Below are 16,021 nucleotides of genomic sequence, written 5' to 3' on the forward strand. Positions count from 1 at the left end.
TAGCCGGGCGTGGTGGCAGGCGCCTGTAGTCCCAGCTACTCAGTAGGCTGAGGCAGGAGAATGGCCTGAACCTAAGAGGTGGAGCTTGCAGTGAGCCAAGATCTTGCCACTGTACTCCAGCCTGAGTGACAGACCGAGACCCCATCTCAAAAAAAAAAAAAAAAAAAAGTTTTGGAATAGAGCCTTCCACATTGAATTCTAGTCTCTAAAATAAAGTGTTGAAACTTTAAAATATTAAATAGGGCCAGGCACAGTGGCTCACACCATAATCCCAATGTTTTGGGAGGCTGAGGCAGGAGGACTACTTGAGCCAAGGAGTTCGAGACCAGCCTAGACAACAAAGTGAGATGCCATCTCTACAAAAAATTGTTTTAAATTAGCCAGGTGTGGTGACACACACCCATAGTCACAGCTACTCAGGAGGCTGAGGCAGGAGGATCGCGTGGGCCCAGGAGTTCAAGGATGCTATGAGCTGATTGTGCCACTGCACTCCTGCCTGGGCAACAGAGCAAAACCCCATTTCTAAAAATGAAAAAAAAAAAAATTAAATAGAGAGGCTCAACATTAACAAAGTGAGTATATCTTATGAATTGTATTATCACCAAATATGTCTCATAGAAAACAAGATGAAAACAAAAGACTTTGCCACTAGTGGGAGAGTAAGGAGATAAGAATGAAGGCTCAGTAACACTGAGTGTCCACCACATGTAGCATTTTACCAGGAACTTCCTATTTTCTCACTTACTCCTTTCTCACATGGCTAACTTTCAATTACCCTCCAATGGTGAAGCGCCAAATCATGAATAAATCATCCTATGAATAAAAGACCCATTTTAGCCACAAATTTTAACATCATTAAAAAGGAAAATATTTATTAATATGAAATATGCCAGATGACGGTAACTCACAACAGTAACCTAAAGAAGAATCTGAGATCATTTTAAGAAGCCAATGGTAACTACACCATGAGCGACTTGGATAAAACACAGAGCAAGCAAAGATTGCCTTTGACATCTTTATTCCCTTTTCTTCAGAGTTAATCTCCCAATTCACCCTTTCTCACTTCCCTAACACAGCCACACTCTAGAGGATGAAGATCCCGACTTTTTTAGATAACTGATCAGATAATCCATAACTTATGTATTGGGTATATTTCCCAAAGCTTATTGCACCCAGATCTCATTTTCCCACAGAAACTGTACAATAACAATAATTAGGTTCCTAGGCCAGTTCACAAGAGCCTATTTAACATATATGCTGCTGAAAAGCTGTACATTTTGCCATAATAAGCAGGAGAAAAGGAATGTGATGCCAGTGATGAGACAAAATAGGAAAATCGAATACCCAGGTTATCTCCTTCCCCCAACTGGTTTAGTAGCTACAGGTTGGTTGCATTTCCCTGCCACACCCTCTCCCTTTCAAACACCTAGCCTCCAATGAGACAATGCTGTCCCATCAATTCTAGGATTCACATATACTCTGTTCCTCATCATTGTCAACCAATAAAAGAGAGGTGTGGTATTTCTCTTCATTCTCTTCCCTGGTTCATTTCTCTCTCCATAAAAAGTGAAAATAATTAGGAGAATTAGGAACACATGCTGCCAAGAAAGGGGTTAAGGGTAAAGAGCAGCAGTCATTTTTTACCAGATAATAATGCAATTCCTGAATCCAAGATTGTGGTTCAGATATATCGTTTACTATTTTTGTGATGTTGAAGGATCTGCTTTACATTCCTAAGTCTCAATTACCTTATCTGTAAAATAGGGTAGTGATAGCACTACCCAGCATCCCTTCCCTCTTTCCCTTTGGGGAATTACCTTCAGCTCCATTCTGTCTGCCTGTGGTAAAGCTCAAAGGGGTAAGGACACATGATGCAGTCTTGGCCAAATAAGAGTACCTCATCTCCTCTGACAACAACGTTTAATTAGTCTAGAAATGGTCAATTACACAAGCAAAAACAATGTCTTGTTCTTGAGACATGGAGAGGAGTTGCTCAGTTGGACTGAAGTAAGCCTAGAGCTGTCTGTGTAGTGTTTTCAAGTCTGTAGACAGTATCTATCTGCAAAAGGTAAGACAATGTAGAAACGAGAAAGATTCCTGACAACATCTGTGAGGCCAGCTCCACCACTACCCTTCACAATACCCATTTTTCCTTAAGCTAATGTGAGTTGTGTGTCTGCCCCAGCAATGGAAAAGAGCGCTATTTAACAGCCCTTCACGGAGCTGTTAGAAAGCTTAATGATAATGTCAGTAAAGTACCTGGCAATTGCAAGTACTCAATAATTGGGTTATAGCTTAAGTTGTTACTCTAGTAATCAGAAAATATCCCGAAAGAGTGAAAGGGAAAGACTGCTAGACACTAAAGCCAAAACGCAGGTAAGCCTAAAATAGTATTCCTGGCTGGAGGTAGCAACATAGGGAGAAAGTGAACCCTAAGGCAAGGAAAGAACATTAGGAGGCTCACAGCCATTATCTGGCTTCAAATGAATTCACAGTGAAAGAACTAAAAAATTTTACTTCTTGCACTAAAATTCACAATAGGATATGACTGGCTTCCCAAAAGGTATTTGTCTTTTCAGCATCTTACTGTTTAAATAAAGAGATTTCAAAATGTACAACTATGATTTTTAAATCTCTAAAGCCAATTGCAAAGTTTTAAAGATCTCAGATGACTCAACCTAATTTTCATATGGTTCATACTTACTTTAGCCATTTTTTCTCTTAAGTGGTAACATAAGTTTATTCATTAAAAATTCATTACAGTGGCCGGGCGAGGTGGCTCAAGCCTGTAATCCCAGCACTTTGGGAGGCCGAGACGGGTGGATCACGAGGTCAGGAGATCGAGACCATCCTGGCTAGCAGAGTGAAACCCCGTCTCCACTAAAAAAATACAAAAAACTAGCCAGGCGAGGTGGCGGGCGCCTGTAGTCCCAGCTACTCAGGAGGCTGAGGCACGAGAATGGCGTGAACCTGGGAGGTGGAGCTTGCAGTGAGCTGAGATCTGGCCACTGCACTCCAGCCTGGGCGACAGAGCGAGACTCTGTCTCAAAAAAATAAATAAATAAATAAAAATTACAGTCTAAGGAAAAAAACCTTCGACTTATAAAACAGATGAATTCCTTAAAATTTTATATAGAGAGAATTGGAATATCACTACAGAATGTGAGAAGAAATCATAAAACTGAATACCCCACACTACACACCATCCTGCCCAATCAACAAGGTTTCTCTGTCACTCTGAATGCTGTCATACTCCCAAAACAACCATCCCTCATTTAGTAGCTACTATGACACGCACAAGGAACTGTGCAAGCACAAGCCACGCTCCACAGAACGTCCTTCACTGGCAAAGCAGAAGTATCCAGCCACTACACTCATTTGAAATTCATCATTTTCCCAATACAGAGGAGGAGAAAACTAAAGGAATCTTCTCAATTTTATTTTTAAATTTTATTTATTTATTTATTTTGAGGCAGAGTCTCACTCTGTCGCCAGGCTGGAGTGCAGTGGCACGATCTCAGCTGGGTTCAAGTGATTCTCTTGCCTCAGCCTCCTGAGTAGCTCGGATCACAGCCTCTGCCTCCTGGGTTCAAGTGATTCTCTTGCCTCATCCTCCTGAGTAGCTTGGATCACAGATGTCCGTCACCACACCCGACCTTTTTTTTTTTTTTTTTTTTGTATTTTTAGTAGAGACAGGGTTTCACCATGTTGTCCAGGACGGTCTCAAACTCCTGACCTTAGGTGATCTGCCAGCCTTGGCCTCCCAAAGTGCTGGGATTACAGGTGTGAGCCACCAGACCCGGCCTAATTATCTCAATTTTAAATGTTACTCCCCTATTTTTTTTTTCTTTCAAACTCTGGTCTTCCCTTGCCTATTCAACCAGAATTTAATGTGAGGTATCAACTCATTTGGCACATAATTATACACTTAGTGATTTTGAGATTCTGTGAAGAAAGAGTACCTCAATTTCTATACAAATCTGAAAACCACAATGCCAAGAGTTGAGGAATCAAAAATAGTATAAGCCATGGCAGATCAATTCCCTCAATGAATTACAACCCTGTTATAGAGAGGATAGAGAGATAAAATTAAAAATAAGAAACTTTAGTAAGTGATGAAAAAGGCAGTCAACCAAGTTCTACAGGAGATCTGTGAAAGCAGTGAGATCATTAGAGACATGAAATAGTAATGAGAAAGAAGGTGATTCAAAACAAGTAGGGTTTGAAGGAAAGAAGCATTTAATATGGCTAGGAGAAAAAAGGGACAGCATGGTGGCAATTTCAGGCTGTGCTACGACGTTGCTATGGCAGACCTGTGAGTTTTATCTCGCAAACTCATAGTGGTTAGAAAAAGAGTTGTGATGTGAGAATTTTAAGTCAGGTAACACACAAATTCTCAATTTTATGCATTTCAGTCTAAGCTCAATGTCATATAAGGTAAAAATCTCAATAAACATAAAGTAAACCACAAGATCTCTTATTAGCGATAGAAAATACATGAAATCCAGGTCCTTGTCAGGAACTTGAACTAGAACTTCTGTTTTCCAATCCTTATTGAAGGTCTGGTACAAAAAAACACGCATAGACATTTTTCTATGCATGGCTCTGAAAGCCAGGTAATCTTTTCCTTTTGACTTATCTGAATTGTATTCTTGAACTAGACCAGATTAGACTTCTGCTGATTTATCCCACTCCTGAACTCTCATAATTATGGTTGCTGGAAGAATGTTATCCAAATGCTGTCCTCTTTATGTACTTCAGGTCTCAGTAACAGGAAAAACAATGTTTTTATCCAATGGACACTAAAACCTATGGATTATTCCCCTTTGCTTTGGCCACAAGGAAAGTCAACGGTAATATGTGCAACCTTTCTCTAATAAATGGATGGACTATCTAGTTTGCATCTCCAGAAGGAAATGTTACTGTAGTTTATTATTCTCCTGTATCTATTTTCCTTCTTCTGACTCCCTTACTTGGCCCCTTCAATTTTTTTTTTTTCCTAAATTGCCTCAAATCCTTTGTGTGGAATAAGCTGGAGTACAACTAAATAAAACTACATAATACAAAATCTAGAATTTTCAGTTAAATAGAATGAAGGGATGTTAAAATGTTACATTTTACTTTTAAGAACAGTCAAAATAAATTTTTTTAATTTTAAAAAAGAGAGTCAAAAGAAAAAAATTGCAAAAGTGTTTAAGTACAGCACACCTACCAGAATTAATATACATTCAAGCCAATCTCCTATAACTTTGATATTTGTTTATACCACTATACATTCACAAATAAAACTCAGAATAATGACCCAGGGCACTAACAGAGACTATTAAATAAAATACTGAAATATTTCAAGTTTTTCCTCTAAAAAAATAGAAGTAGGTTGAGACATCATTTTACATATATTTTAATCACCATAATCACAATATTTTCTAATTAAGCCCTCAGAAACCCCAATTAAATATAACATCTTACCATTATCTTACCATTACCCAGGTGATCCAAGAAATTGTAGACATTCTCTAAGGTTCTATCCTGGGCCTCTCTCTAAACCCAGTAGGCATTTTTCCCCTCACAATATCAACCACATCTACGTGAATGTTTCCAAAATCTCTATCCCATCTCCACTGAACTACCTTGTCAAAACCTCAATTTATTTATTTTATTTATATATACATTTTTTGAGACAGGGTCTTGCTCTGTCACCCTGGAATGTAGGGGTGAGATCACGGCTCACTGCAGCCTCAACCTCCTAGGCTCAAGCGATCCTACCACCTATGTCCCCAGAGTAGCTGGGACTATATTATGCTTGGCTAATTTTTTAATTTTTTGTAGAGACGGGGTCTCCCCATGTTGCCCATGCTGATCTCAAACTCCTGGGCTCAAGTGATCTGCCTGCCTCAGCCTCTCAAAGTGCTGAGATTACAGGTGTGAGCCACTGTGCCTGGCCTAAAACCTCAACTTAAATAATTAAAGTGGGCCAGGTGCAGTGGCTCATGTCTGTAATCCCAGTACTTTGGGAAGCCAAGCAGGAGGATCACTTGAGCCCAGGAGTTTGAGGTCAACCTGGGCAACACGGTGAGACCTCATCCACTAAAAATAAAATTAGCTGGGTGTGGTGGTGTGCCCCTGTCGTCCCAGCTACTTGAGAGGCTGAAGTGGGAGGATCGCTGGAGCCCAAGAGGTTGAGGCTCAGTGAGCTGTCTTCATGCCACTGCACTCCAGCCTAGGTAACAGAGCAAGCCCCAGTGTCTTAAAAAAATGATCAAAATGGAGCTTCATTATCTTTCTCTTCTGCCTCACACCTCATAAACAGTCTGTTCCAAAGATCTCATTTCTGGCAATGACACCATCATTCTGTCCAATTCCAAGGCTTCAGTCATCTTTGCCTCTTCCTTCTTTTCATCTCTGGTATTCCATCCTATCCAGCTTGGTCACTTCTTTTGAAGTGATCTAACTTCAAAGTGATCCCCAATCAAACTATTTCTCTTCATTATCATTCTAGTTCTTTTGGCATTCTAATTTTCATTTGCACATTTATTTTCTTATTTCAGGCCCTAATAACAAGTTGGCCTCTCCGCCTTATCTCTCTCCTCTTGGACTGTCCATCTCACCCTAAGTTCCACTGTCTCAGGACTGTTTTTTATCAAGTCACTTCCCTTGAATTTGCAGCAGACTTCCTATAACATATTACCTCAAAGTGACACCCTTCAATCTGAACTTTCAGGGCAATCCAAGATCTGGCCCCATAGTGATTATCACACGTGTCTCACAACTATCCCTAAATCACCATCCACTGACCCAGGATAAGCATGTTAACACACCTACCATGCTAAGTCATGTTCTTTGCTTATTCTGCCTCTCCTCCGTACACCTGGAATGTCCTCCTCCCTACCTTAGCCAACTCTTATTAATTCTTCAGGACATGGCTCATGTCTCATCTCAACAATGAAGTCCTCTGTTTACTATATCCTATATGGACTGTATTTTTACCTTATTTCCTTCTGTATGTGTAATCAATATCAAGCTGCTCAGACGTTAATCGTTCCGTAATTGTTTCACGTCTAAGCTTTCCAAGGTGGTCTCATCCATTCCCATGGTTTTAATCACAAACTGTAGGCTGACTTCCAAATCTAAATGTCTATACTTGTCCTCTTCACTAAGCTTCAGACTCATATCTCCAGCTGCTTACCTAGCAGTGCCCCCTGGATGTCTAATGGGCATCTCAGATTTAACATGTCCAAACAGCACTCTTACTTTTTACCAATCAGACACACTTATCCTCTCCTTTCTTGCTCATTTGAGCTTCATTATTCATCCAGTTCCTCAGGTCAAAAAACTACAGGTGATTATTCTTCTTTTTCCCTCACATCCCATTTCAATTCAGTAGGAAGATTTGCTGGTATTAATCCCAAAATATAGCCCCAATCTATTTCTATTCATTACAACCCTAGCTCGTTACAATCAGCACCTCCACCTGAACTTCTCTAAGAGTCTTCCATCTGACCTCTCTGCTTCCACTTTCTCCTTTATTCTTTACAGTGCAGCCAGAATGACCTACTCTAAGCCAAATGAAATCATGTAACTCTCCAGCTTAAAACTACCCAGTATCTTCCTACTGCATTAAACTAAACAGACTAATAGACTCCAAACTTACTACATAACCTGCCCCATTCCTACCTTTCTGGCCTCACTTTCTGCAACTCTATTAATTGTCCATAATGCTTCAGGATCACTGGTTTTCTTTCTGTCTCTTGGTATGTAAAAACGGGCTTCTCCACTGGCTGCTACCTTTGCCTTGCTCTTCATACACAGCATCCTTCATGTAACTACCTCCTCTCTCATCTTTTAGGTCTCTGCTCAAATGTCACCCTCTCAGAGAGTCCCTTGACCACCATAAATAGTCACTCTCTAACCCATTTGCCCAGTTTTACTTGATTTATATATGATACAGTGATAAGTGCTACCCCCTCCCACTAGATGTAAGCTGCTTCAGTTCTTTGAGGGCAGATATTAGGTAAAAAAATTTTATTTCCAATTATAGTTTGCCTACTACACCCCTGGGTAAGTAAGAATGCAAATAAATACTTAGTGATGAACTTATAAGAGGAATACCTATGATCTGTGCAACTATAAAATTTCCTAGAGCCAGATATAAACACAAAGAAACTACAAAAAGGCTGCGGCTGACATGATGACTATTTAGTATAAGCTCAGAATATGATTCTTGACTTGAACAGGCTTTCCTAATCACTCCTTTCTATTGCAACCACTTAAACTTCATTAAAATGACAACTACTGGGCAAGCGAGTCAAATGAAGCAAACTGAAGTCTTACTTAATGTTATAATGTCCAGTTTTCAGTGTACATCTATCAGGAAGTTGAGCAAGTTTCCTCGAGAGCATTTTAAAATACTTTCTGCACTCCTGCATTCCTGTGCTTTGTTCATAATCAGTAGAAGCAGAAAGTGGCAGTCCATCTCTGACACGAATGACTGAGGCAGATAAAATCATAGACATCTCAACCAACAGAGAAGACCTAAAACAAAATGAACAATTTGGGTTAGATAAAAATTAAAGCCAAACTTGATTAGCATATGTAAAACTGTTCAACTTACAAGTAATATAAGAATACTAATTAAAATGGCCAGGCACAGTGGCTCACACCTGTAATCCCAGCACTTTGGGTGGCTAAGGCGGGCAGAGCACAAGATCAGGAGTTTTGAGACCAACCTGGCCAACAAGATGAAACTCCTTCTCTACTAAAACTACAAAAATTAGCCGGGCATGGTGGTGCACACCTGTAATCCCAGCTACTCAGGAGGCTGAGGCAGGAGAATTGCTTGAACCTCGGAGGCAGAAGCTGCAGTGAGCTGAGGTCGTGTCACTGAGCTTCAGCCTGGGCAGCAGAGTGAGACTTTGTCTCAGGAAAAAAACAAAACAAAACAAATTAAAATAACATATTATGCTTCACTTAACATATTAGCTTTTTTTGTTTTGAGACAGCATCTTGCTCTGTCACCCAGGCTGGAGTGCAATGGCGCCATCTTGGCTGACTACAACATCTCCCATCCAGGGTTCAAGCAATTCTCCTGCCTCAGCCTGGGATCCCATGCCACAGGATAGGATGTGTCTGGGACCACCGGCGCCCGCCACAGTGCTGGGATTACAGGCGTGAGACACCGCACCCAGTCACATTAGCTTTTTAAAAAATAATACTTCTGTCTGGCATTCTCATAAGTACAGATGGAAGTAAAAACTGGTACAAACAGTTCTCAAAATGATTTGGCAATTTCAACAGGAGTTTAAAGGCATATCTTTTGACCTCAATAAATTTAAATATATACCTGTCTTGAGAAAAATAATCAGAAATCCAGACAAAATTTTAAACAGACATTCTTCCACTCAAATAACTGAAAGCAATCTAAATATCCTATAACATGGTGATGGTTAAGTAAATTATAGTATATTCATATAACAGAATATAACGCAGCAACTAAAAGTTATGTTTGTGGAAAAAGTTTAATAATGTGGTAAAATGCTTATATGTTAAAGAGAAAAAAGCAGGATAACAATTGCAAATGTTGTTTTACACAAACATAAGGATAAAGAGGCAAAGATAAAGAGAAGGAAAAAGGGATTGAAAAATGGATGCAGAAAAAGATGCCAAATTAAGAATATGCCCACCTCTACGAAATGGTATTATGGGTAATTATTATTTTGTAATTTCCTAAATGTTCTCAATATTCACAGTAGACATATACTACTTTTATAATCGAAAAAAAATTATTTAAAGTAAATCCTAAAGCTAAAGGATATTGGTTTTAATGTTGTTCTCAATTGTTTTACCAGGAAGTAAATCTTAATGGCCTATTTTATTGGATTCTCTTCTTGCTTTACAAAAACAGATGAAAGGACTTCACAGGCCTGAGTCTGAAGGAGCTCAGGTCAACAGTCACTCAACCTTTCATAAAATATACAGTGGCTCTCAAACTTCAGCTTGCATAAGAAGTTGATAGTTAAAAATGCAGATTTCTGGGCTCTGCCCTCAAAATTCTGAACCACTGACTGTGAGATAGGGCTTGACAATCTGCTCACTGTCTAAGGCTCATACTTTTTAAAACATTAAATGAAAACACGTTCACTATCTAAGATTAAGTGATGACTCTTCTCTGTCAGGCACAATGTCACTAAGGGCTTCCTCACTAGTGGTGAGGCAACCGGTGAAAATTCAAAAATTTGATTAAAATCTCATAGGCATTCTTCTAAAAATATTGTATCTTAGAGACTAAATTAATCCTTACCTGACCACTTCATCTAGGTCAATATTATCTCATTCCAAAAAGGAAAAAATGAGTTAGTAATACATATTTAAAAAAAAAAACCCACAGAAAACCAACTGTTACAAAGCTTGTAAATCAGGAGTTGATAATTTTCACTGCTGTGTGAAGTCAAAATCCGACTTCCCATTCATGGTGATCACTGATCTGACAATAAAAATTAACCCAACTAATAAAGCTAATGCATTAAGTTCACTATCCCTTTTTCCTCTTTTCATGAGGAAGGAGGAGAAATCTCTAGGTGTTACTGTGTCATTACCCTTTAATATTTTTCTCCTTTATTTAGAGACAGGGTCTCTCTATGTCACCCAGGCGGGTATAGTGGTGCGATCTCAGCTCACTGCAACCTCCACCTCCCAGATTTGAGCAATTCTCATGCCTCAGCCTCCCGAGTAGCTAGGATTACAGGCACACGCCACAACGCCCAGCTAATTTTTGTATTTTTAGTAGAGACAGAGTTTTGCCATGTTGGTCAGGCTGGTCTCAAACTCTTGGCCTGAAGTGATCTGTCCACCTCAGTCTCCCACAGTACTGGGATTACAGGCGTGAGCCACCACACCCAGCCCCTCCATTCATTTAAAGAGAAAAATATCCAGAAGCAAATTAGTCTTTTTATTACAGTGGAATCTCCAAACTAAAGTCCCAGCGTGACATATCCCAATCGGTGTTTTTTTCCATTCATCCAGTTTTTTTCTCTTCTAAAAGCAGTGGCATGAAAAAGCTGGGATCCCTGAAAAGATACCTATACTATAAACTCCTCTTTAAATTTTTTTTACCATGTTTTATTTAATTATTAAATCAAAACTGTAACATTTAGCCTAAGTGTAAGAAAGTAAGAAAATGTCTTACTTTATACCCTTAAGCATTTATTATTTAACTATAAAACTGTTGTCTTTCCAGAAATACACTGCAACACAATAACCATTCTGGGAATTAATTTGAGGGCAAGTTGTAACTTACAGTTCTAAATACCCATATTTTAGTATTTAAAAGTAGATTGGTTTGGGTGCCATGGCTTATACCTACAATCCCAACACTGCTTGAGGCCAGGAGTTCAAGACCAACCTAGACAACATGGTGAGACTCTGTCTCTACAAAAAAATTTTAAAAATCAGCTGGGCACGGTGACACACGCCTACAGTCCTTGCTTTGGGGAGGCTGAAGCAGGTGGGTCGCCTGAGACCAGGAGTTCGAGGCAACAGTGAGCTATGATTGTGCCACTGCACTCCAACCTGGGTGATGAGCGAGATCCTGTCTCAAAAAGTAAAATAAAAGTAGACTGCATTACTTTATGTCTGGCCTCTCTAGGATCCTAATAGAAATATTAGGAATAGTCTTTATTAATAGGTTGCCAAATTTCATGTAGTCTTCAAAGTTATTCTTTAATGACTTGGAGGACAGATCAATAAATATATGATCCATACTTTCTAAAACACGTACTGTAAAAAGAATACAATTTTTGAGTTCCATTCGTTTAACAAACATTCACTGAGTATCTACTGTGTGCCATGAATTTTGCCAGATAGTAGGAACAAAGAGTGCTACCATCAAGAAACACCCCCAAATTAGAGAAATTCAGATGAAAAGAGCAAACAACATAGGTGTGTTGCCCACCACTTCACTAACTGTAAAACTAAAGTTGGACAAACTTAAATTTCAATTTTTTTTTTTTTTTTTTTTTGAGACAGGGTCTCACTCTGTCACCCAGGCTGGAGTACAATGGCTCACTGCAACCTCTGCCTCCTGGGTTCAAGCAATTCCCCTGCCTCATCCTCCCAAGTAGCTGGGACTACAGGTGCCCCCCACCAAGCCTGGCTAATTTTTGTATTTTTAGTAGAGATGGGATTTAACTGTGTTGGCCAGGCTGGTCTCAAACTTCTGACCTCAAGTGATCTGCCCGCCTCGGCCTCCCAAAGTGCTGGGATTACAGGTGTCAGCCACTGCACCCAGCCTCAAATTTTCCTAATACATACTTTAGCCTTTAACCAAAAGCAGAACACAGCAGTGACATTCCCTGTCAAAACTATTACAAGGTTGTCAGAGAATTGTTTCTACATATCTATAGATAAGATTTTTCTTAGGGAAAAAATTAAACCTCTTCCTACCAGAGTAATTTGATTCAGCATCCAAACCACTTGAATTTAAGCCTGACAAACTGGGATGAATGTCCAATGATCAACGTCAGGCTTAACTAATTTGTAGACAGACTCCAATCACCTTAGGCTAAGCTGTCGCTCCATCAATTCAATAAACATACCCCTACTTTTTTTCTTTTTACCCTGGATTCATAATATAGTTTGTTGTTTTTTAAACTAATCTTATCTAGACTGCACTAGCAGAAAAGGAAATCTGTCCGTGTCAGGCCTAAACTAGGTTAAAGTATCTTTAAGGTCTAAGGAGGGTTGTGGTTGGGAAAATCCCAAGGAAGAATCAGTGGAACTGTGGAAAGCAAGAGGTTACAACAATTGCATGGGAAGATTTAGGAGTTTTTAGCTTATCAGGGTCATAGATAAATGTTTAGGGCACTGGGCCATTTCTCCTCACCTTTAATACACAGAAAATATTACACCTGCCTTTGGACAGCAGCAGTTAACTCATAGGGAACCGGAACAGTGGCTATTTTTTCCTCTCCCCATCAGCAACTGTTGGAGGAAAAAGCACAAGTTAGAATCTAGGTAAATCTGGGTAAACTTTTATGTAAAGTCTGAGGAAAATAAATTCCCACAATGCCAAACTACTATGGTAATGAATGGTTAGCAAGTTCTCAGACCCAAGATAACAAGACACCCCTCTTCTTCAGAACCTTGTGTGGGTAATGACTATGGGCTCAATGTCTCAGGAAGGTATCTCTCAAAAGGTAATAAAGCCCAACATATAAGTGGATTTTGTATATACGTTCTAACCAAATGCTTTCACAAATGCCACTTTTAAGATAAAAACATTTTATACTGGGGGCAAAAGCACTCATATTTGTTTTAGTTCGTAATTTCCCAGTCTTCAGTCATCCAAGTACCACTTTCAGAATTATCTTCATCCATCTGTACTATTTACCTAATATTGGTCTTTGAATTGACTTACTTTTCTTGTCCTTTATTTTTTAGTAATAATATCTGTGAAATCAGTTTTGAGATATTAGGTTTTTCTCCTAATTTAAATTAAAAGAACTTGTTTCATTCAAATATGTATGTGTGTGAAAATTTTGGGAGAACTTTAATATTCATTTGCTTATCAAATTATCTTGCATATGTGACAGTACCAATATGGTACATATTATTTTATTACAAGTGCTAGCTGAGATCTGTGGGAATGGGAAAGGGTGGTAGTTAATTTGGACAGAAAGCTATACTACTTGTGATACACAGGGAGGGTGGGGGATAGATTGGGTGATAAAGAGGATGGAATTTCTGTCATTTTGCCTATGCCCTCTACCTCACTAGCAGTGTGTGACATTCCTATTATGGGTGCTTACACTGCACAGTATGTATAAGACCTCAGGCTTCACAACAGATTTTACCCACATCTAGGACAGGGCCCCCAATACATGCTCAAATGTGTCAATTCCAACACTTGTATAGTGCCACATAGTTCACAGTTGGGTAGGTAGAACTGCCAATTTACAGATGAGGAAACTGAGGCTTACTTTCTCAATGTCACACTGCTAGTATATAGCAGAACTGGTACTTCAGTCTAAGTTTCTAGTATCTACACACTACTATGCTTCATCAGTCTACCAAAACCAACAAGAGATAAGAAACCAGGGATATAGAAACTAGCTATTCACTTGCTGCCTGGGTTCTAATCCTGGCTCCACCATGTAGCAGACATGTAAATTTGGGTAAGCTTTGCCTTTCTACATCTATACATTATGGCTACTAACAGTATCTATCTCATAGGCTTATTTTAAAGATGACAATAGTATCTATCTCATAGGATCATGTAAAGCGCCTGAAACACTGCCTTGTAACATACTAAAAGCACTATATTAAATATTTGCTATATTATTTATTGATTACTCTCCATGGACCACGCACTTTATACACATTACCTCATTTAAGCCTTCCAAAAACCTGTGAAGTAGGTATTATTAGTTCCATTTTACCTTTGAGGAAATTCAAGCCCAGAAAGCTTAAGGAATTTTTTTAATCCCTAAACTAGTACGTGACAAAGTAGGGATTTAAACTCAGACCCAACTCTAACAACTCTGTGAGACACTCAAGGAAGGTCACAGGCACCCCTGTGATACCTGGGCCTCTTTCATAGACCAACATAAGATATACTTCGATTTTAACCAGTTGCACGCACACACAAACAAAAAGGCACTAAACAGATGTGATGGTTTTCAACATAGGAAATACCCGAATGTCCCATTACTTTAGGATACGGTCACAGGTGTCAGAATCAAATACTGAAGGAACCTTAATATGCCAGAAATTGTAGGTACCGTTTAAGGCACTGCCTGATTCCTTCCGATCTTAGCATGTAAGCAAATATCAATAACATGAAAAGTGATTCAGAGTTTGAAAAGTGGCTGTTCCCCTGACTGAAGTTCCCAACATCTCCAGTCTGGTGGCTGACATTTTTGCTCTGGGCTAGGCTTTGCCTTGGCTGAATAGGTCCAGGAGGGACTGGTTCTCAAGCTAGCCCCCTGCCCCAGGTGGATGACCCAGGAAACTAAGCAGCAGGAGAAAAATTATCTTAAGCTGTCTTCACTGGCAGAGAGATTCAGGACAGCTGGGGCTTGTCCTTTTCTTTCGGAAGCCTCCTCCACTTGTTGAGCCAATTGCTCAGGTCTCCCTTCTGCCACATCGTTCCCAAAGTGACTCTTGAGGCAGGGTCTCAAGAGGTTTCCGTGAGCCAACACGGGCAAATATCTGGGTTCAGTGCTCACTCCATCCCCGCAAGACGTAAAGTAAGACACTGGTTCAAGTCCCATTCTGCCTAACAGAAATAGGAAATACCACCTCAAGCTCCCGCGGGCCACCTACACAGGTAGATCACCGTGTTTCTGACAACTGGGCGCCAGGGAATCCCTACCAACCTACTGACAGCCAAGTGCGACTGTCCCTCCCCTTTAGACACTCCTTCCCTGGCTGCCCAATACCCCAGGCTCAGACGAGGCGCAACGGCCGCCCGCGTGGCCCCAGAGAAACCTCAAGTCGAAGGGGACGGGGTCCCTGCTTGCCCGTCCCTCCAGCGCTCCGCGGCCCCGGCTCCCACCCCAAAGGCACGGACTTGGCTCCTGCCCGTCGGGTAGGTCTTCAGTCCCGAGGGCGAAGACCGAGGCTGTCGCGGGAGGCAGGGAGAGGGAGGGGAGAGGCCGGCAGGGGTTCGAACGACCCCTAAGAAAGGAAGAAGAGGACTGGGAGGGGCCGGCTAATACCTGTCGAGACGGGACCCGCCGCTCCGAGTGACGCACCCCGCAGTGCATTGTGGGGCCTGGGAGGGGCCTTTCGGCGGGGCTGCGCCGCGTCCAACGTGGCTCGCGCCCGCTGAATCAAACCACGCCCCCGTTCCCTCGGCTCGCCCAGGCCAATCGGATTCTGCAGGAAGGACACAACAACCCGCCCGATCCCAGGACCCGCCTTAGTCCCACCCGCTCCAGGAGAGATTGGCAGCGTCTCTCCCACCTGCGCCAGAAAAGTACAGTCCTCTGATGACAGAACTACGTTGACTTTAGAAATAGGGCCA

At 40.7% G+C, this 16,021-nt stretch overlaps 1 protein-coding gene across 7 annotated transcripts in view; it reads right to left on the minus strand.

Moving 5' to 3' along the window:
- LOC105470271 (SEC22 homolog A, vesicle trafficking protein) overlaps positions 1 to 15,801 on the minus strand; it is a 71,531-nt gene extending 55,730 nt beyond the window's left edge. The window contains exons 1-3 of one of the 7 annotated variants that reach the window (XM_011722076.2): positions 15,714 to 15,801; positions 12,878 to 12,975; positions 8,332 to 8,532 (exon numbers count right to left, since the gene is read on the minus strand). In XM_011722076.2, coding sequence (XP_011720378.1) covers positions 8,332 to 8,513 — 182 coding nt within the window. In that variant the 5' untranslated portion in view covers positions 8,514 to 8,532; positions 12,878 to 12,975; positions 15,714 to 15,801. The other 6 variants (XM_071092347.1, XM_011722081.3, XM_011722079.3 and 3 more) reach the window with 6 other exon arrangements.
- Between the last annotated feature and the right edge of the window lie 220 nt (positions 15,802 to 16,021).

Source organism: Macaca nemestrina, chromosome 2 (genome assembly GCF_043159975.1).
Source record: "Macaca nemestrina isolate mMacNem1 chromosome 2, mMacNem.hap1, whole genome shotgun sequence".
Classification (NCBI taxonomy): Eukaryota; Metazoa; Chordata; class Mammalia; order Primates; family Cercopithecidae; genus Macaca; species Macaca nemestrina.